At 41.6% G+C, this 22,398-nt stretch overlaps 1 protein-coding gene across 4 annotated transcripts in view; it reads left to right on the top strand.

Annotated features, from left to right (window-relative positions):
* The window catches only part of CNNM1 (cyclin and CBS domain divalent metal cation transport mediator 1), a 67,621-nt gene that overhangs the window by 17,086 nt on the left and 28,137 nt on the right, over positions 1-22,398 (top strand). For 3 of the 4 annotated variants that reach the window (XR_006354781.1, XR_006354780.1, XM_043983686.1), the window contains exons 2-7: positions 4,805-4,948; positions 9,016-9,156; positions 10,335-10,504; positions 15,588-15,687; positions 16,072-16,119; positions 20,488-20,550. Coding sequence is in view for 2 of the 4 variants with exons in the window: in XM_043983686.1 (XP_043839621.1) it covers positions 4,805-4,948; positions 9,016-9,156; positions 10,335-10,504; positions 15,588-15,687; positions 16,072-16,119; positions 20,488-20,550 (666 nt within the window). In the remaining 2 variants the exon portion in view is untranslated. The remainder of the gene's footprint in view (positions 1-4,804; positions 4,949-9,015; positions 9,157-10,334; positions 10,505-15,587; positions 15,688-16,071; positions 16,120-20,487; positions 20,551-22,398) is intronic. The other variant, XM_043983685.1, reaches the window with a different exon arrangement.

Here is a 22,398-nt window from a genome sequence, read left to right as displayed (position 1 = left end):
GGATCTCAGGTTGAGCATTGAAGGGAGCTACAGATACTGTGAGTCTCCCTAATCTTTAGAAGCACAAACCTTGAAGCCTGAATCCCTATAAGCCTCGGTCCTAGAATTCACAGAACAGCATTGAGCAGAAACCACACAGTTGTAGAATTGAGCAGAAATAATACCTAACAGGGTTTGCTTTCATCTCTAGGATTGGGAGGATTTATTGAGGAAGGATATACCTTCCCATCAGACATCTTCCTCATTTCTAAGAGAGGCATGACTGTGCCCAGCATCCTTAGCACAGGGATTTGCCCACACCATCTCATGTCACATGAATGAATAATAGGCACATCTATCAGCAAAACACACTAAAAAGAAAAAATAAACAGGAAGACCATTTAAATTTACGAGAGAGACCAGTATAATACTGTGGCTGATTTTCACATTGGATTCTAGGTCAGAGTGACAATGCCTCATTCAGCTCCTCCAAAGCAGTGAAAGAAAGTCACTCTTTTAACTCACTTGAAATTCTCCAGTGCCAGAGAAGAGTCTTTTGTCACAATGGTCCAAGGATGAGTCTAGAGAGCCTTTTAAATGAACCACTGGAGCCCAAATAAGAAATGACCAGCTAAGACCAGCTAAATCTTGATCACTCAAAACCAGGTCCTTGGAGTCACCTGGGAGTGTACCATTTGTATTCAGTAGCTATTATCCTGGGACTTAGAAACAGACCCTGGAAGGAAGTAGAGAGACTACATAGACACATATGGTAGTTGTCTATAGAGATGAAAATTAAAGGAATAGGAATTAAAAGAGGAATTATAAGGGGAAAAGAGAAGAGGACCCAAGGCAGAGTGTGTTACACTTAGGAGTCAGGAGGAGATTATAAATTCCTTGACTGTCCAGGGCCGTTTTTTTTTTCTTTGTGTTCCTAGCACCTGTCACAGTGCCTGGCATATAACAGGTGCTCAATAAATGCTTGTCTAATTAAATTGCATTTTAAAACTACAGGTGGCAACTAGGTGGTGCAGTGGATAAAGCACCAGCCCTGGATTCAGGAGGACCTGAGTTCAAATCTAAGCTCATGACACTTGACACTTACTAGCTGTGTGATTCTGGGTAAGTTACTTAACCCTCAATTCCCTGTGAAGAAGAAGAAGAAGAAGAAGAAGAAGAAGAAGAAGAAGAAGAAGATCACGACCAGCCACTCAATGCAGAATAAAAGGCTTTTATCTGGCACATTTAGGAAGGGATGTGTGGCTTAACTGGAGAAACCCAATGCTGGAAACTTGTAAATGGAGGTTACAACAATGAAGGAAAGACATTTAGAGGTAGTACCCATCCCCAAACTATAGAAAGAGCTGATATGTACAAAGAAGGATGGGCAAGGGGCAGAGAATGGCTACAACATGAATGTCACTAGAGGCTTGGCATACATCTTGGGTTTGATGACAGACCTGTTTGGTGTCTTATCATTCTATGTCAGGGACTGCCTGTTCCAGAAGAGTCATTCAGGGATATAGAGGAATCCAGGGTGTCATTCCAATTAATACTCTTTGCTTGCCCACCTCTGATGTCTAGCCAGGTTCATGGAAGACAGAAGTTTTCAGCATGGAAGTTTCTGAGCCAAGGAGGTTCCAGAAAAAGGAGGGGGTGCCATGTAGAGGAAGGGAACTTGTCTACAGCCCAGATAACCTGTCTCAAGAAAAACTGGGCATTAGACTTTCACAGGGATGTGGAAAAGCTTCGTAATCATGAAGTCATGGTGCTTTCCATTTCATGGTTCCATGCCATAGTTAGCTTGAAATATAAATATATCAGAACTAAAAAGATCTTCCTGCTGAAATAAAAAAAAAATAATTCTTGGACCTCTGCCCCAGCTTTATGTGGTTCTAAATTATTTAAAGAGCAACCCTCTTTTCCAAGGATACTCTCAGTCATCATGTGAGGAGAAGCTGAAATCAATGTAGTGATATTCTTGGGGAAGCTTTTTTTGAAATTCTGCTGCTTTCCACACAGCTAGAAGTACCATTGTTCCCATCTGTACCTATAAATCCTTCTGCCTCAAGAGCTAATTTCTCAGACCATCCCAAGAAAGGAGAGAGAAAAGGGCACAGTCAGGATCCAAGTCACTTCCTCCATTATTGCCATTAAGAGACAAAGATACAAAGGTTATAAGAGAATCAATTATTTGTGTTTCAAAGCAGCCTCTACCCAAAGGAAAATGAAGATGCTTGCAAAATTAGGACCAATGTGACACCAACAGGTTCCAGCTCTAAATACCCATAAAAAGTATCTGGCAAGCCAGTTAAAGCTTCAGTAAAGGACTGAAAGAATTGTGGGTCTAAGGGCTACCGTTGATGGTACTAAGACCTTCCCAATCCAATGAACAGATGCATGAGGACCATCATTTATTTCCTCATTGTCATCACCAGAAATTACCACCAGATGGAACTCTTTCACCTATTTCTGGGGTGGTCTATGACCACACATGCTGTTTACCCACTCACTAGACCCTTGTCCAACAGAATACATAAGCCCAGGACTAGTATTCTACATATACTACTCTCTTATTTTTGAACCTTTGGTTTTTATACAGAATTTATTCCTCCCAGTGGAATGGCACCTTTCCCCATCTTCCCACATCTGTTTTCCCCATAGAGTATGACCTTAAAAAAAGCACTAAGGAAAATCACTTTCTGATTTTTTTTACATAGAATTTTTCAGCTCATGAGACATTGACTGAGCACTTACTGTGTGTAAGGTCCTTTGTTAGGATTTGGGATGCAAGAAGTCACAGGACCTACTGTCTTCTAAAGCTGAAAGTCTAGTAAGAGAGACCATTGATTTAGAGCTAGAAGGGATGATCCTCTTCAAATATGAAGGACAAACCACAGAAGGGAACTTTAGAGGGTGTCAGGCCCAACCATCTCATTTCATAGATGAGGAAACTGAAGGTCCAGAGAGGTTCAGTAACTTCCCTGAGGTCTCTCTGGTGGCAAGTGGCAATGCTAGCATTGGAACCCAGCAATCTGGTACTCTTTTCCCCAAACCATGAATACTGTAGGTACATAGACACTTGCAACAAAAGGCATAGAATAGGGGGAAGCTGGGTAGTGCAGTGGATAGAGCACTGGCCCTGGATTCAGGAGGACCTGAGTTCAAATCCAGTCTCAGACACTTGACATTTACTAGCTGTGTGACCCTGGGCAAGTCACTTAACCCCCATTGCCCTGCAAAAAAAGAAAAAGGAAAAGGAAAAAAAAGGCATAGAATAGCTTCCTCTAAAGCTCTCAATTCATGGCTTATTTCTGACACAAAACCTTTCTCATTTTCACCTTTAGATTCTAGACTGAAAAGTGAGAAAAGAATTATGTCCCAGTACAAACAGACAATGGGCAAAATTTCTTCTGGCAGGGGTGGGTGTTCATAAATTAAATGATCACCTCTCATTTTATCCCCAACAGCTCATTTATGTCTTGCATTTTTCCTTGGCCAACCATTTAGAAGGGATTTAAAATGATGGAACTTGACATTTTTTCCTGCTAGATTCATATTTAGACAAGTACCTTTACTTAACTTCTCTTCAAATGGTCTCTGAATTCTTTTGGACAAAGTAAGGTAACAGCCTAGATCCAGAGACTGGCACTGCCAATCACAGCTGGGACAAGGCATTTGTGTGCCCTAGGCTGCACAAGGCTTGAAAATGACACCCCCTACGTGCATTCTGTTACTAGACTAGGAGGCTTTCATATAACAAATGTTATTTATCATTAAATAAATTGCAGTGTGCCACAGAGAGCAGACTTCTCTAGCATTTAAAAATATGCATTTATAAAAAATAAAATTAAAATGTCTCCCTGCCCCCACCAAATTTTTAACCTTAAGCTGATGTCTGCTTCTCCTACCCCTAGGTTCAGCACTATTGCCAGTATTTGCCACTTCAGTCATACTTTTGAAAGCGTAATGAGTCTATACAGCAACAAAAAGCAAAGCTAATTGTGGTAGTACTATTAGGGAACACAGATGATGCACACGTGAGGCCCAAGATATTGGCCTCCTGACCTCTTCTTAGAGGCAGAAAGGTTTAATATAAAGAATGCTGGACTTGAACCAGAAAGGTTGTTGGACCTAGAGTCGGGAATTTATGAGGTTTGAATCCTCCCTAAATCCAGATCCTTGCATTTCAAATCTAGCGCTCATTCCATTGAGTCATGTTGTATGGAAGATCATAGAAGTGAATTTACTTTCCACTCATTAGGGAACCATTAAATAACTTCCATGAAAATTATGCTATGTGAAGGGAGTTCAAAATGGGCTAATGCATACAATAATTTATTTCAGATCACAACTGGGAAAAGCATTGAGGCGGGAATTGTTTTTTTTTTTTTGGTTTGTTGTTGTTTGGTTTTTTTAAAGCTACAGAAGTGAAGCATTGCATGCATTTTCAGATAGGTTATTGTATTGTTAGTTTGACTTCATGGCTTCACTTTGTTACCACAGACCTCTCCTGGAGTGGGGTGGAGGAGAATAATCTGTAAATATTTGTAATATAAATGAACTCCCTGGGGCCAAGGACTGGTTTTTGTCTTTCTTTGAGTCCTCAGAGTTTAGCTCTGTGACAGACCAATGGTAGGCACTTAATAAATGTTTCTTGATTGATTGACTAAAAAACAATAAAATAAATAAATAAAAGCCTGGTTGAGCAGCTGACTAAAAGTAGAAACAGTGTGCTTAACTTCTTGACAACAGGATAATTGAAGAGAGTCTCCCAGATCCTTAAATTGATGTGTCTACATTTCAAATTTCTTTGCCTCAACAGGAAAATCTCATTTAGCCATTGTCCAGAGGGTGAATAATGAGGGAGAGGGAGATCCCTTTTATGAAGTGATGGGCATCGTTACTCTCGAGGACATCATAGAAGAGATCATTAAATCAGAGATCCTGGATGAAACTGACCTGTACAGTAAGTTTCAAATGTTTGTGTTTATCAAGATTTCCAATCTTTCCCCATGGTGACTCCAGGAGAAGAGAGTCGCTAAAGCATAGGATTTGGGGGGGGGGGGGGGAAGTGTCAGCCAGAATTGTTTCTTCACCTTTGGACAGTATCCACTTAAAAATGCTATATTATGGGGGCATCTAGGTGGCGCAGTGTATAAAAGCACTGGCCCTGGATTCAGGAGGACTTGAGTTTAAATCCGGCCTCAGACACTTGACACTTACTAGCTGAGTGACCCTGGGCAAGACACTTAACCCTCATTGTCCCGTTAAAAAAAAAAAAAAAGAAAGAAAGAAAAGCTACGCTACATTGGCCACATGTCAGAAGCGGATCATGGCCCAGTTTGGATCTTCCTATGAGGTATTGTTCCTGTAAGACAAAAATAATCACCTTTGAACAATATACTCAGTGACTAGCAGTAATGTCAATGGAACAAACACTGAAAGGAAACCAAGCTTTGAATCATTTTAATAAGTAAACTTGGTCTTGGAGGACATATAAGGAAACACATCTCCCTTCTTTCAGCAGAGAGATAAGGGACCTTGGAGGCAGAATGGTGTATGCATTATCAGACATGCTCACTGAATTATTTGTTTTTGCTTTATTTTTTTATTTATTTATTTAATTTTTGGAGGGTATGGTTTGTTTGTTTTTCTTTTTGGGGGGCTGGGCAATGAGGGTTAAGCGACTTGCCCAGGGTCACACAGCTAGTGAGTGTCAAGTGTCTGAGGTCGGATTTGAACTCAGGTCCTCCTGAATCCAGGGCTGGTGCCACCTAGCTGCCCCCGGGTGTGGTTTGTTTTAAGGGAGTGTTTGGTTTGGGGGGGTGGGGTGGGGGTGGATTACTCCTGAAAGGACTATGATCTAAAACCAAAAAGCATCAATAAAATGTATTGTGTAAATGACCTATAGGGCATATCAAGGATTAATGAGTTCCCATTTCAGATATTGGAACAACATGGCTTAGTGAATAGAGCACTGCACATGGAGTCAGGAGTGATTGGGACTTGATTTCTTGTTTTGCTAATTGTTCAAACTGAAGAAAATTATAAGGAAATGTTAATAATGAAGATTAGGGGCACCTAGGTGGCGCAGTGGATAAAGCACTGGCCTTGGATTCAGGAGTACGTGAATTCAAATCCAGCCTCAGACACTTGACAGTTACTAGCTGTGTGACCCTGGGCAAGTCACTTTATCCTCATTGCCCTCCAGAAAAAAAAATGAAAAAAAATAATGAAGATTAAACTTAATAGTGTGCTGTGTGTACATTTTTAAAGAATTTCCGGAAGAGCCAGTTGTTAAACATTTACCAGCATAGCTAAGAGGGCAGCTGTCCAGGACCACAGTGGTGTCTAGAGCAGCTATGGAATAGCTCTGGTGGAGGCTTTCCCATTGAGTCCTTGGTCTGAGTAAAGACCTTGCTGCAGTGTGTGCACTGACTCACATTGTCTAGAGATGCTGTAGAGGTATGAGTCGGAGAGACACAGGTACAGCTACATAGATAGGAATGTTCTCTACTTCTTACCCCCCCAGTCCTCAGCATCTCAGAGCAAAGTAGGATAGAAAGCAATCAATTACAATTCTGCAGCACAGTGCTTAGCACACAGTAGGCATTAAACACATCAATTAATCTATACTTACCAAGTACCTACTATGTGCCAGACACTGTGCTAAGAGCCTGTTGGATTGGATTTCTGTAGACTAGTTGCTGGAATAGTTAGGAATATGGTGCATTGAAACTGTCCAGCGTACTAGAAGTGTTACAACTTGGAAGGAGAATTGCTGGTTTTGGAGAATGTGCCTTCCAGCAAGAGAGGAGTGAATGAAGGAAGGCCAGGAAAGGCTGGGACCCCTGGCAGCCCTATGGATACTCTTCTTGGATCACTTTTCACTTTGCTGTCATTGTGGTGAGATAAGAGATGGTGAGGATGTTTCTGGGCCAAGATCTGGGGTTTGCTTGCCAGTATTCCTCACAAAGCAGGCAGCTAGGAATGGTAAATAAGAGGGGATTTGGAGTCAGGGGACCTGAGTTCAAATTCTAACTCTGCTAACTATACAACCTTGGGCAATTCACTCCTTTCTGGGCATTATCTTCTTCATCTGTCAAAACGTAGAGTTGAACTCAATAGCCTCTAAGGTTCCTTCCAACCTATGGCCAGTATGGAAGAAGCAATGATGAGAACCATAAGGTAACATTCTGTCCAGTAGAGTTTATTTGGATCATGGAAATTGGTGAGCTAGTTTCTGTGTCCCCTGTCCTCCAAGGAGAATGTGTAAGCAACCTAACACACCTGATGACAGATCTGTGGCCAATGAAAGCCTCGGGTCACCAGGTCGGGGGTCTTCTTCATCCTCCAGTGACCCCTGGCTGGCCTGCTATGACAAAGCCTTAGTCCTCCCATCTACTTTCCCCTCTGGGGAATGGGAAGGCAGGAAAGGAACTAGAACAGACCACTGGCTGTAAATTTCCTTTCCAGGAGGTAATGGCCCATCCATGAATGACCTTGGGTAATGCCTCCCACTGCTGATATTGACAAATGCCCTCAACCACCTCTTATTGTGGCTCGATTGCTATATGATTTTGAGGCTTTAGGATCGATAAAGGAAGTGGCTTCTGGGAACCCACAAGCTTAGGTTTTATTTTTAACTTCAGAACAACCTGAAGATTTTGTTTGCCAAGGACACAGTGTATCTAGAAAGAAAATCGGGGGAAAAAATGTGGTGGTATTGGGAGGGGCAGAGAAGTCCATTTTAACCTACCATTGTGATTGGTTTCTCCAATCTCGACTCTTCTGTTAACTTGCCCTTAGACTTGTATTTTAGAAAAAGAACTAAGGTTATATAAGAAGGAGGAGGAGGGAGAGAGGGAGGAGAAGGAGGAGGAGTTGGAGGAAGAGGAAGAAAAGTGGGTCATTGAAGTATTTATTAAAAGCACACAATCTGGGAGAGGATGACCCTGGTAGCAGTACTGGGGGTGCCAACTTCTACAATCCAAGGTCAGGGTCAGTCATAGGAAGCTCAGGTTCAAACCATGGTCTGGACAGGAAGTTTGCCCACAAAAATGATATAGAGGGCAACATAAGTGTGAGGTACCCCAGAAAGATCCAAGTTACCATGTTCCCCCCATCCAAGACAGGATCTTTGCAAGGCTTCAGACCATGTGACATGAAAAGGGACTCCCAGGGCCGTGTCCTGGAAGGTTCAGATCAAAACCATTTGTTCGAGGGGCAGCTAGGTGGCGCAGTGGATAGAGCACCGGCCCTGGATTCAGGAGTACCTGAGTTCAAATCCGGCCTCAGACACTTAACACTTACTAGCTGTGTGACCTTGGGCAAGTCACTTAACCCCAATTGCCTCACTAAAAACAAACAAACAAACAAAAAAAACCATTTGTTTGGCAAAGGTCAAAGAACCAAGGTCTGGAAAATAGCAGTAGCAGAGGATTTCTGGGAGACATTTGCCCCTCAAATTTGCATTTTCCATAGCTGGTCAACCTCAGCTAGGCCTGAGTTAAGGGATGCTCACCAAATACCAGGAAGGATATGAGTGACAAATCTTTTTAGGAGATGGGAAGAAAAGGAACTAGCCCCTGAAGTAAGCTGGCCTCCTTGTAGCTGATGGTGAACCTGTTATAAGAACTCAGTAGGCTTTGGCTTCCCTTCCCATCTTTTATCCCTTGTCCATTTCTTTCTACACCCAAAGAAATAAGATCAGAGGTTTAGAGCTGTAAAGGGTCTTATAGACCATATGATTGAACCTCCTCATTTTATAGATGAGGAAACCAGTGAAGTGACTTGCCTAGGCTCACATAGCTAGTAAAAGTGGCCAAGCCAAGATTCAGCTTTGGCCCTCTAACTCCCAATCCTGTGCTGTTCCCACTGAGCCAAAATGTGATCAAGTCTTTTCATTTGTCTATTTTCTGTTGCCAGAGGTTTGTATGTAATTTCTCAAGGACTGAGCCTGTTGGTGAGACAGCTAGAGTTTGCCCTGTATGCTGGCACACACACACCCTTTGTCTCCTTGTGTTTCTTTAGCAGACAATCGGAAAAAGCAGCAGGTCCCTCATCGGGAGAGGAAGAGACACGATTTCTCCCTTTTCAAGCTTTCAGACTCTGAAATGAAAGTGAAGGTTTCCCCACAGCTTCTGTTGGCAACACATCGATTTATGGCCACAGGTACGTCTGTCAGGTTCCACTGAGCCCTCCACGTCAGAGGTTGCTTTAGGAGGAGCCACACTAATTGGCAGAAAGTGGCTGCCAATTCTAATAGTAATATGCTCTTCAGCGTGCCCCTTGGCCAATCACATGGCTCTTGCTCAAGTCCCTTTGAGGGGTAGTATGGTTTAATGGTCAGAGCTGCTGGAATTGAGTCAAGATGCTTGATCTGTAATCCTGCCCTAGATACTTACTAGACACTGGACCATGGGTAAGTCACAACTAAAGTCTCAGAGGCTTAGTTTTCTCATCTGCAAAATGGGGATAAGAACATCTGTATTACCTACCTCACAGGTTTGGTAGGAAAGTGCTTTGCAGAGTGCTATAAGTCATGACTGTTGCCTCTGCTTGTCCAAGGAAAAGTAAATTGTTTCTATTAAGAGATCAATCCAGAAGATTCTCCCCATCCCCCCCTTATAAAACATCATGGTGTCCATGGCTCCCAGGAAGCTACAGTCATTGGTAACTGCTAGAACCATAACTAGGGTGGGCTGACTGGAACTTTGCCCAGGGGCACCAAATTTTAAAAGTGCTGAAAACACTTGCAGGTCTTCCACAGCATTTGGAATAACACAGTTGCATATCTAGTTAGTAATAATAATTAATAATGATAATAATGATGATGATGGCTAGGATGTATATATTGCTTTGAGGTTTGCAAAGCACTTTATAAATATTATTTAATTTTATCCTTACAACAACCTTGGGGGTGGGTGTTATTATCTCCATTTTATGGATGAGGGAACTGAGGCTGAGAGAGGTTAACTGACTTGGTCACATAGCTAGTAAATGCCTGAGGTAGAATTTGAACTCAAATCTTCCTGATTCCAAGCTAAGAGATAAGTTCCAGGGGGTCTTTTAATGGTGACACTCTTATTTTTTCCTAGAATGGATTATTTATTTTGCGATGATAACCCAGGAACTTGTATTTCCAGCATGTTATACACCCCAGAATGAATGTCTAGGGGAGCCTACCCAGACATATCTGTTTAGGGTTCAATGCTCACTCAGACCATGGCTGTAGGGGCTTGTTGTGCAGTCCTTACCTACTAGTGTTGAAACAGCTTAGCTCTGACTGCTGCTACGATCAGTGCTGGGCCCCACTTGTGCTGAATTCAGCACAGCTTCCTTTCTTCTAGAAGTGGAGCCCTTTAAGTCTCTGTACCTTTCGGAGAAGATCCTGCTTCGACTCCTGAAACATCCTCATGTGATCCAAGAGCTGAAATTTGATGAGAAGAACAAGAAAGCTCCAGAGCACTACCTTTACCAACGCAACCGACCTGTGGACTATTTTGTGCTCATTTTGCAGGTGAGTAGACAGAGAAGGCAAAGGAACCCTGCCCCCCCCACTCCTGTAGAGGTCATCAGTGATAAGGGGAGGGGCCCTTCCGGCTCAGCAGCAGTGACAGCACCCTGCATGGGGTAGAATTCAGTTCAATTCAGCCAATATTTGGGTTTTAATGGTTTTATTTTATTTTATGTTTTTGTCACTTTCCCACTATCCAAACATATTCCTCTTCCCTTTAAAAAAGAAAAGAAGAGAGAAAAAGCAGGCGGTTCAGCAATATTAGCCAACACCTCCACCATGCCTGACAACTGTTGAAGAAAAAAGTTAATACTCTTTTCTGTGTCTAGGCACCAGTCTGCTAGAAATAATTTTATTTAAGATTATTCTAGTTCCTTTCTCTCTCTCTCTCTCTCTCTCTCTCTCTCTCTCTCTCTCTCTCTCTCTCTCTCTCTCTCTGACACACACACACACACACACACACACATAGAGGAAGAGAGGAAAAGGGGGAAAGAGGGAGAGGGGCAGCTAGGTGGCGCAGTGAATAGAGCACCAGCCCTGGAGTCAGGAGGACCTGAGTTCAAATCCGGCCTCAGACACTTAACACTTACTAGCTGTGTGACCCTGGGCAAGTCACTTAACCCCAATTGCCTCACCAAAAACAAAAACAAATGCCACCTAGCTGCCTCCAAGTCTTAATATAGATTTAGCCTTTAATAACTTCAGAAGTATAAATGCTGCAAACTTAAGAAAAACAACACTTGAGAGCTTGATTATTCCAATTTTAATTATTATTGTGTTTATTATTAAAAATTCAACATAACTGCAGTCTTCTGCTATACATCACTCTAGTCAGTTTTTAACTTAATTTATCATTGCCCCACTAGGGGGCAATCTCATCTAGATAAGAGAAGTTTGATTATCACCTTGACTTAACATCAAAGGAAAAGACTAGGGGCTTTGTTCTTGATTTTCCAAGAGAAAAGTCTTGAAGAGGTAATAGGGTGGAGGAATATTATTTCATAATATTTTCAGTTTTATAATTATATTTTTAAGAAATACATTTCCACACAATGTATAGAATATTCCATACCCATAGTCTCCCACTTCTGTAACAACAATAAAAAAAATGGAGGGAGGTTCATAGACTCATAGATTTAGAGCTGGGAAGGACCTCAGAGGTCATCTAATCCAACCCCCTTATTCACTGAACTCTTCTCTGGGGCCAAGCATGGTCATAATATTTACAAAGCCTTCTGGTTTATTATTTTCTTCTCTCTGTTTACACAGTTTCTCTGAAGTCTTTATATTCATTCATTTCTTGTAGGACAATAATATTCCATTGCATGAATATTCCACCATTTGGTTAACTGTTTCCCAACTGATGGGGTCTCCATGTTTCCAGTTTTGAGATCCTACCAAAAAATGTATACAATCCTTTCATACTTGTCAGAGGAGCCTCTTAGAGTGTCTTTATTCTCTGTTCCAGTGGGGATAGAGTTAGAGAACAGTGGCCTGGAGTGAGCCAAGTTCTGTTGGACAACAGCAGACTTAAAGTCAGACAGTTAGAGAATGCCACAAGGCACTCCCCTACACCCAACAATATGTCCCTACTAGTCTTGCCTCTGTATCTGAAGTGACCATATTAGCCACTTCTTTGGATTAAAAGGTTGAAGGCAACTATGAGAGTACAGTTGTTTTCTTAGAGAAAATAACACTGTTACAATATGCTATTAATTGGAATCAGTTTTCAGATGACTCAGTGGAATACCTAGCTAGACATGACCTGGTGAGGCTTGGATTATACAGATCATCAGAAGCTTGCCATCTTTTATGGCCAGATAGACATGAGTCTATACAGGCATTGAAATATCTTGAAGAACTCAGCCAATAAACTATATTGGAACTAGACTGTGATCACAGACTGAACTGTTGCCCACAATCTCCTTGATACAGCATTGATGCATAAAAACTTAAAAACAGCATTTAAAGAGATAACATTATCCCAAATACTTATACTCTCCAGGCTTTGTGGAATAAAAAGTTTTCAGGGTACAGAGACCCTGAGGAGATAAAAACAACATGGGGATAGGATGAGGTCCATGTCATTCCTCCATGTCCTATCTGCTATTGGAATTATACAAAGAATGTTTTCCTTAAGCCTTCAGAGAAGGAGCTTACATTCTGATGATTTTATTCAACTACAAAAAGCAAGTTTTTATTTGTTTGTTTGGTTTTGGTTTTGGTGAGGCAATTGGGGTTAAGTGACTTGCCCAGGATCACACAGCCAGCAAGTGTTAAGTGTCTGAGGCCGGATTTGAACTCAGGTCCTCCTGACTCCAGGACTGGTGCTCTATTCACTGCGCCACCTAGCTGCCCCCAAAAAGCAAGTTTTTAATATGCCTATGCAATAGTCTACAGAACATAGAATATAAAGGAATAATAGCAAAATAAAGACTTGTTCCACAACACTTTCTACCTAAACACCTTTGTAAAAGGTGAGAAGAATAAGATTACATCAACAAGGGGCAGCTAGGTGGCTCAGTGGATAGAGCATTGGCCCTGGATTCAGGAGTACCTGAGTTCAAATCTGGCCTCAGACACTTGACACTTACTAGCTGTGTGACCCTGGGCAAGTCACTTAACCCCAACTGCCTCGCCAAAAAAAAAAAAAAAATTACATCAACAAGAATAATAATTGTAGTGATATAGTATTCCATCATTCCATTATGATCAGTTTCCATACCAGAACTATAATCATCATCTTAGGTCCCCTTTTAGCTACTGTCTCCATCAATAGTTTTGGTCAGAAAGTCTCTTCTCCACTGAGGAGGTATATTCTTTAATATATATTCTGTTCTTTAAAGGGTCCTAAACCATCATCTATCTATAATAAGAGTGCAGAGTCAGTAAAACCTGAGTTCAAATCCAGCCTCAGATACTTAGCTGTGTGACCCTGGGCAAATCACTTAACCTCTGTTTTCGTTAATCCACTGGAGGAGGAAATGGTAAACCATTCTAGTATCTATGCCAAGAAAACTCCATGGACAATATGATCCATGGGGTCATGAAGAGTCAGACAACACCGAACAACTGAACAACAATAATGCATGATAAAAAGGGGAGGAAGAGAATAAACATATATAGAGTGCAGTATGGTGCTAAATGTCTAAATAAATGAGTTAATGAGAAACATATTGACTTTCAAATAATAAAACAAAATCCACACCAAACTGAGCCAGATTTAGAACTCTAGGACTCTATTCAGTTCCTCTGTGCCAAAATATAGTTGGTTTTGTTTGTTTGTTTTGTGTTGTTTTTTGGTTTTTGCAGGACAGTGAGGGTTAAGTGACTTGCCCAGGGTCACACAGCTAAGTATCTGAGGCTGGATTTGAACTCAGGTCCTCCTGAATCTAGGGCCAGTGCTTTAGCCACTGCGCCACCTAGCTGCCTCCAAGTCTTAATATAGTTTTAGCCTTTAATAATTTCAGAAATATAAATGCTGCAAACTTAAGAAAAACAACACTTGAGAGCTTAATTACTCCAATTTTAATTATTATTGTGTTTATTATTAAAAATTCAACATAACTGTAGTCTTCTGCTATACATCACTCTAGTCAGTTTTTAACTTAATAATAGCTTTCATCAGGTGCTGCCCGGTGACTGAAAAGGATTGTATTTGCAATCTAAGACAATCCAAAGAATGAGGTTTTGATGCACACAGGAAAGTTTTGCTATGATCCGCACTAGGAAAAAGTCTAATGGAGACAGGTCAAGTGGCAGAGGTGGCCAAGAAAAGAGGCCCTCCTCTACCAAACCACTGCTCTGAGAAAGTGTCGTTCAGTAACTGTCACACACAAAATGTATAATGACAAGTTGTACTGCCTTGTATCATTCAAAATCCACAAACCTAAATAAGTATAAAAGAAATTTAAATAAGTAACCTCTCAAATGACATTTTTGTAAGTTTGTAGAACTTATATTTCCAAAGTTATCAAAAATTAAAACTGCACTAAGATTTTTGGGATGTACTGTATAACTCACTCTGATTCACTGGGACAACACAGTCATTTGGCAATTTGGCATGCTGCACTGCTGTACACATATTAAAGACTTGGCATAGTGGATAGAATGGATTTGGAGTATGGAAGGCTTGGGTTTGAATTCTGCCTCAAACTCTCTCTAGCAGTTTGACCGTTAAGTAAATCATTCAACCTCTCTGACTCTCAGTTTTCACATCTGTAAAATGAAGCTAATAACTGCACCTGCCTCACAGGTTTGTTGTGATAATACATATTAAGCCCTTTGTAAACTTTAAAATACTCAGGGCCAGCCGGTGTGGTCTCCATCCAATCAATCACCCTTAAGTAGGTACTTAGTTTCTCAGTCTCACCCAATTCAAATAATACTAAATCAATCCTCAGGTGGGACCCCTGGGTGTCTGCCAAATCCCATTATTTTATCACACTGTGTAATGATCAACTGTGATAGACTTAACTCTTCTCAGCAATGCAATGATCCAAGACAGTGCCAAAAGACTTACAGTGGAAAATGCTCTCCACATTCAATAAAAAACCTATGGAGTGTGAATGCAGACTGAAGCTTACTATTCTCACTTTTTGTTGTTGCCTTTTTGTTATTGTTCTTGTTTATTCTTTATTGTGTTTTTTTCTTTTGTTCTGATTAATGTGGAAATATGTTTAACTTGTTTCTTGGTTCTGCTCATTTCACTCGGCATCAGTTCATGTAAGTCTTTCCAGGTTTTTCTGAAATCAGCTGTTATTCTTATTACTCACATCATCATGATGTGTGATAATGACTATATTACACGTCTTTTCCTCTTCTTATATTGTAAGCCCACTGAAGGCAGGTAGTGTGCTCTATCTAAACTTGGCTTGTTCCTCTAGCGCCTCATACAGTAGTAACTGCCTAGAACATAGACTCTGCATATAGTAAGCACCCGGTCGATACCCATTTGGACTCACGCCTGTGCAAGCAACACTGAATCTCCTTTATGCTAGTTAAGCCAAGGGTTACTGCAGTGTCTGGTGACTTGTCTAGGCTGCTACCCACGAGATAGAAGCAATGTCCTTTCTTCTTTCCCTAGGGTAAAGTCGAAGTGGAGGTTGGTAAAGAAGGTCTTCGCTTTGAGAATGGAGCCTTCACTTACTATGGTGTACCAGCTATCATGACCACTGTGTGCTCAGGTACTGCAATTACCCCCACCACAGTCTGTTCAGCATAACCGCGTTGGAAGCCAGTAACAACTGGACCTGGGGGTTTGACTCTCGGACTTGTCCCCCTCTTCTTCCCTCCTCCCCTCCCCCTCCCCCTTCCCTTCCTTCCCCCCCTCACTTCCCTCTCCTCCTCCTCCTCCTCCTCCTCCTCCTCCCCTCCCCTCCCCCTCCCCCTTCCCTTCCTTTCCCCGCCTCCCCTTCCCTCTTCCCTCTCCCTTCCCTTCCCCAACCCTCTGTGTGTATTCTCAGTTTTTGTGGCCTCAGGTGGAGTTAGGGATGAGAGAGGGGCAGGATTCAGTAGGAAGATATGTTTTCTGAGTTACCAGTGACTCCATTTCATGCTTCTTTCCTCAGATAATGACGTGCGGAAGGTTGGAAGTCTGGCTGGATCTTCTGTCTTTTGTATGTATCTCCTGATTCCCCTTCTCACATATGGCAACCTACACCTGCTTCAGACCCGTTTGCACGTGGCTTGTGGACTGAGCAGTTCAGGCCCCAAGCTTGGAATGAGCACAATTCATCTTGTCCTCTTGTTGCTGGGCAGCTCTTGTTTATTTTCTGTGTGACTAAAATGCTTCCTGCTTATCTACATACTATTGAAATATTGAAGAGGGGAATTCTCATTATTTATTTTTAAATATCAAAGAGTCAGGTTATATTCATGCTTCTTAAAAAAAAGTCTAAGGCTCTTCTTTTTGTACTAGATGGAGAGATGGTTGATGTAGTGAAAAGAGCATTAGAATCCAAAAACCTAGGTTTGAATCTCGGCTCTGCCACTTATTTCCTGTGTGACCTTGGATGAGTCACTTAATCTCTCTTTGCCTCAATTTTCTCATCTCTAAAATGAGGAGGTTTGCCTAATGACTTGTAAGGTCTCTTCCATCTCTAAATCTCTGATTCCTCATGAATTAGGCTTTTACTTAAAGACCACTAGACACCATTAATGTGTTCACTGGTCTTGGTCCTTGGTAAGAACTGTTGAGGGCACTCTGAGGAAATCACTGTTGAGTTGGTGAGACAGGTCATTTTGCTTCTCAATGAAATCCGAGTAAGTAGCAATGTACCATCGATTAGGAAGTGCATGTAATCTGGACAGTGCTGATATGAGGCTGATTTCTGCTAAGCTGTAAATAACATGGCAACTGCTTGTCTTCTCTCTGTACCCTTGGCCTGCTTTCTTCCATTTCGTTCTTATGGTTGGATATAGGTGCATGGATGTGGCATATGTGATCCAGGAGGTATTTTTCTCTCGTGTGCTCTTGGGTTCCCCAGTCTAAATTTTGTGTTACTTTAGGCCATTGACTCAGTCATTTATATATCTAGGGAAAACATTTTTCTTCATTTCTTTTCGTTTCTTTTTTTTTAACATTCAAAAGTCAAATAGCACTTTGTTTTTATACTTTCATCAAAGGATCCCAAAGCACTAGATTATCATATTTCCTGGTGAGTGTGTTCCTCTGTGTGTGCTTACATTGCTATGAATTACAACGCTATTACATTACTATTAATAATTAGGGTAACATAACCTACTCTACAAGGAGAAATTGGGGGAAAAAAGTTAATTGTCTGAAATCATATAGAAAGTCAACAGCCTAGCTGAAACTAGAGTCCCAACCCAGGGCTCTAACTGGCTCATACTACATCAGAGAGATTCAGAATTTATGTCCCTTACTCTGCATCAGGAAACTGAATTTTCACAGAATCATTTGCTATATAATTTAACTTCATAGCCATAATAGAAATGGAAATGAAAGTGAAAGGATGTTCCCCTAGGCATCCCCTGAGCTGATGGCAGAACCTTAGATGTAGCCAATCTCTAAAATGAGGACAGAGGGGCAGCTAGGTGGTGCAGTGGATAAAGCACCTGCCTTGGATTCAGGAGGACCTGAGTTCAAATCCGACCTCAGACACTTGACACTTACTAGCTGTGTGACCCTGGGCAGGTCACTTAACCCTCATTGCCTCACCAAAAAAATATATAAAATAAAATAAAATGAGAACAGAACACTGCAGTCTTGCTTAGTTTGGTAGGTGAAGGTCATAAAGCTTAAGTGTAGTTGGGGAAGTCTTCTGGGAGAGATGGAATCATTAAGCAGGAACACAGTGAAAGCTACTGATGCCATCTGGGTGAGGTCATGTCCAAGTGGGGGCTCCATCATAAGTACTCCCGGTCCTCTATGAGTTGAATGGTTGACACGCTGGTTTCATTAATGCGCTAGTAATGGGCAGTAAGTGGCTCAAGGAGACCTGCAGAGTCAGGAAGAGATAAGAAGAATTTTGTTCCCCTAGAGTGAGCTCCAGAGCTCACTTCCCCTTGAAGATCTATGGAATATAAGCAAGAGTAACCTTTGGATATGAGTTATAAGGAGGTCTTCCCCAAAGGGTTACACACCCCAAATTCCGGAGTATGTAGGAGTGATGGAAGACTAGTTCAGAATCCCCTCTCTTCCCTTCAACTCAGACTACTTTCATTCTCTCAAAAACAGGTGAGAAAAAATATAACATTTCTAGTTGCCTCCTCTCCTTTGTCTTATGTTTTTAAAGGTTTCTTCCAATTTTAAAAGTTTTAAAAGTATTGTCCCAGTCACTTAGTGGGGTGGAAGCATGTTTGTGCCTGACCTGTGGTACCTTCTGAGCTCGTATTAGTCTGATCAGCCACAGTTGGACATGCTGTACGTTGACCCTGGTATCGACATCGTGTTGTCACTTTGGCCCTCTTCAACAACAAGATGAGTGAGGCAAGAGCATAATCTTCTACACTGTCTGACTGAAAGAAAGGTTAGATCACTATTGAAGTCACTGTTGTGCTGACATGACAAATGACTTTGCTTCTTCTCAGTGAAATCCCAGTAAGTAGCATAACTCACCAGAACAAAACCAAAAACCCTTTATATAATCCTTTAGGGGGGAAAAAAACCCCTATGGGCTAGTGAACTTGAAGACTTGTCTATCTCCACCAGTGAACAAAATGTTTACAAACCTGGTGATAACTACTTATGGGACGCCTGCTTAGAAGGAAGCATCCACCAAGAATCTGACCCAACAAAGCCATCTCCCTTCACAGACCAAGCTGTGAAGCAAATAGGAGAAACTTTGGTTGGACCATAGGGCAGATTGAACTGGGAGATGAGCCCTTGATTCGCCTGGTTTCCTATGTTATGACTCATGGCTAGGCTTAAACCATACCAGCCAATGAGGCTAAAGAGTAAATATAATAAGGTGGCAGGAGAATTTGCCCATGGCCATCATACAAAATCAGGCTTGAAGTTACAGATAGTGGTAGGGCATGAGACTTTCCAAGAGACTCCTCTACCTATGGGAAGCCATCTTACAGTGCAGTGGTGAGCTTAATAAGATCATGGGTTCATAGATAGCAGCTGGGAGGGATCTTGGAGGCCAACGAGGCCACTTGTGAAGTTGGCTTCTCCACCAGATATCTCAGATGTCAGTTACTCTGATGAAAAATGCATCCCTCCTGTCCCCTGAAGCAGCCTTAATGTTGCTGCAAGTGTGGAAATGAGAGATTTCAAGATTACCTCATCTCTGGTTAGTCACTGTGGCAAGTAGAGGCTGTCAGTTTCAATGTGTGCTCACCTGTTGGTAATGCATGGTCTACTCCTACAAAGGCCTCAAGTTAGGTTCCCCTCACCCACCTTAGTTTTTTGGGAAAGAAGAGAGAAATGAAAAGGGGAAAGAAGGGAGAGGACAAGGAGTGCTGCTTATGCCTGTTGAGAAGTAGATGGAATTAAGGCTGCAAAAGAATTGACCTCCCACCCCAACCTCTTCATTATTCATGGCATAGCACTGTTATCCATGGGGAGGGAGCTCCTAGTTCAGATACAAGGAGGGTACAACTGTTTAATGTATTTCCCACAAAAGTTACTACTTGCAAAGGTGTGGATACCAGATATAACTAGGACAAGGTGACTAGGGCTCTGTCTCCAGGGCATCAGAATTTAGAAGGGGGCACTGGGAATGTTTAACCCTTAAAAAACTTAGAAACAACTGAGTATGGCACCAAGTTAACAAGAATAATTAGGTAAGATAAGAGCCTAATAGATGGCAGCTTCCTTCCCCCCCAGACCAGGTGAACTATAACCTAGGTTACAGTCTTCTCAGTAGCCAGGCTGGAGGTGTCCTAGGTTCTCTTCTAGCTTAACTTAATTGAATTGAGGGTTTATTTGGTGATACTTGCTTCTAAGTTGTTTGGGCTACAAAGAGTGTTCATTTTATATCTTTAATGGAATCATGTTGAACAAGTGGTTTTTTCTCACAGGACTCTAAGAAACTATATGAGCTTCCTCAGTTAGGAAAAGAAGTGAAGTACTTGTGTGGTAGCTAGAATTTAATGTCAGGGTGCTAAGGTCTGAGCTGCCCCAGAACTGGTACCTCAGAGAGAATTCTACTCTCAGATTTCCTCCATTTGGGCATTATCTTTTTTGATAGTTGGCATTTCTACTTTGATCACCAAGATTATTTACATCATTGAAGACAGCCTATCTGCTTACCTAGAAGCCAAAAGCATCATTTAAAAATATGATAGTAGCAGACCTAGCTCTAACCATTGCTGTCCCTTCTCCATTTCTCTGTTTGGGGGCTCATTGGTTCTAGCTGAGGGTCTGTTATTTCTGGATCCAGAGATAAAGTAATGTAATGTTGTGAAGTTCCAGGAACAGACTGTCTTACACTTTTTCCTTCTTCCTTTGTTTTTCTCCTTGTGTTTATCTTTCCTTTCTCCTACCCACATCTCCTTGACCACTGCCTCTCTAGTGCCTGTCTCAGTGTCACGTACCTTCGCCTTCAGCAGAGGGGAATCCTTGGCAGGCTCCCCAGGTAATCGTGCATGGCTGTCTCAGGGGACGCTGTGGAGCTTAGGGGACTGGAAGGCGCTGGTTGCCCTGCCCTGCCCTGCCTTGCATGAGGAGCTGGTCTGTACCTCTATACCAGGATAGGAAGTGAGCCCATTGTCTGGATTGACAACATTCATGACCACATCATAGGATGTTACATACTCACACATGCAAAAGCATAATAATTTACATTTGCAGCTTAGAATTTGCCAGTAAAATATAGCCCAGGATGTACCAGTATGATATCATTTAAGAATGTAACTCCACAGAGTACATCTGTGAACTACACATACAGTGTCCAAGAGAAACTATTCTAGGTGGCATGGCATAATGGATATGGAGTCAAGAGAATTCTTGTCCAAGACTTGCTTCTAACACTTGCTAGCTATGTAACTGTGGGTAAATCATTCAGCCTCTAGGGCAACCCTCTGTATTCACAGAGCATCTCTTGCCATCAGTTTTGCTCAGACTGAAGCTCCTGACTGTCCCAGGTGAGTTGCTGATCCACAATGATGGAGGAAGTTTAGTAGTTTCCTGAACCAATAAAAGCACAGATTCAGACCAAAAAGAAAACAAGAAAGAACCTTGAAGAACCTTTCCAATTAATTCCATGTCTCCTATAAAATAATTAGACATTACTGTGCTTGTTGCTATTTTGCAAATAAGGTAAAAACCTGAGACAAGTACATGGTTCAGTAAAACCTTGATTAACCAGAATCCAATTCATTAAAAGTCTTAATAGACTGCACTTTTGGGGGGGGGCAGTCCACTTTTGGAGGAAAGAAGCAAATGACAAACTTCCAGACTCCAGAGTATGCCCAAGGATTACTTAATATTTAGCCCAATCTCAAAATCCTCTATTTCTCCAGAGGCCCTGTGATTATAAATAATACTCAGAATTATAGCCTGGATTCCCTGAAAGAACCTCAGACAGTAGAGAAAGAGGTCACCGTATACCATTCTTTTTGAAATCAGAAAAATGGACTCAAAGGTTTAAGAGTTTTCATCAATAAGGACTGAAATTGAAAGGATTGTCTGCTTAACCCTCAGGTAACTGGAAAATTGTATTAGCTGAAACACTCTCCAAGAATTCTGTTTACTCAACATTTTACTGTTTAAGCTTCACAGTCAGTCAAGATCAGGCTGGAACTCGAAATGATAGATTCCTTTTTGCACAGATCTCTCTGCTAATGCTTGGCTAATGCATGCCCAGGAGGTCCTTCTCAACTTTTCATTCATTCTTCATCCTTAGCTTGGATCTTAAATGTTTAGACATAGAAAGAAATGGGATATATCCAATTGAAGCAGGATGAGTTGTTCCTCCATCTTCACTCCACTGTATGTGATAGAATGATGAGAACAACAGAAGGAAAATAGGAAGAAATGTGGGAGTATTATTCTTTCTACCAACTTTCCTTCTTGGTGCCTTATCTTTGCCAACCACTTCCTCTGGGCATCTAAAATCAGTGCCCCTACTGCAGCTACTAATTGGTCACCACTCTTTATGATGTTTCTCTGAGACCAGCAATAGATTATATAAAAAGAAGTCTCAGCTCTCATTTGGGCTCCTTCTTTGACTGCCAGCATTATGGAAATGTCATCCTATATTTTCATTTTCCATTTCCCTTTGCAAGGTGGGAGTGAGGTCTGTGCACAGTATTTAAAAAAATAATAATAAACTCTCCTCCTATCTGAGTCTCCTACTCATATATGGTATAAGAATCCAGCAATCTCAAGCATCTTTTCCACTTCTTGGACCAGTGCTAGGTGCAGCTAAGCTGATGTCAGAAGGAAGGGGGTCCAGTATCTGGAATGGGGATGTTCATGGCCA

This window comes from Dromiciops gliroides, chromosome 2 (assembly GCF_019393635.1).
Source record: "Dromiciops gliroides isolate mDroGli1 chromosome 2, mDroGli1.pri, whole genome shotgun sequence".
Lineage (NCBI taxonomy): Eukaryota > Metazoa > Chordata > Mammalia > Microbiotheria > Microbiotheriidae > Dromiciops > Dromiciops gliroides.
Note: the sequence above shows the minus strand (reverse complement) of the source record. Positions and strands in the feature narration are given on the sequence as shown.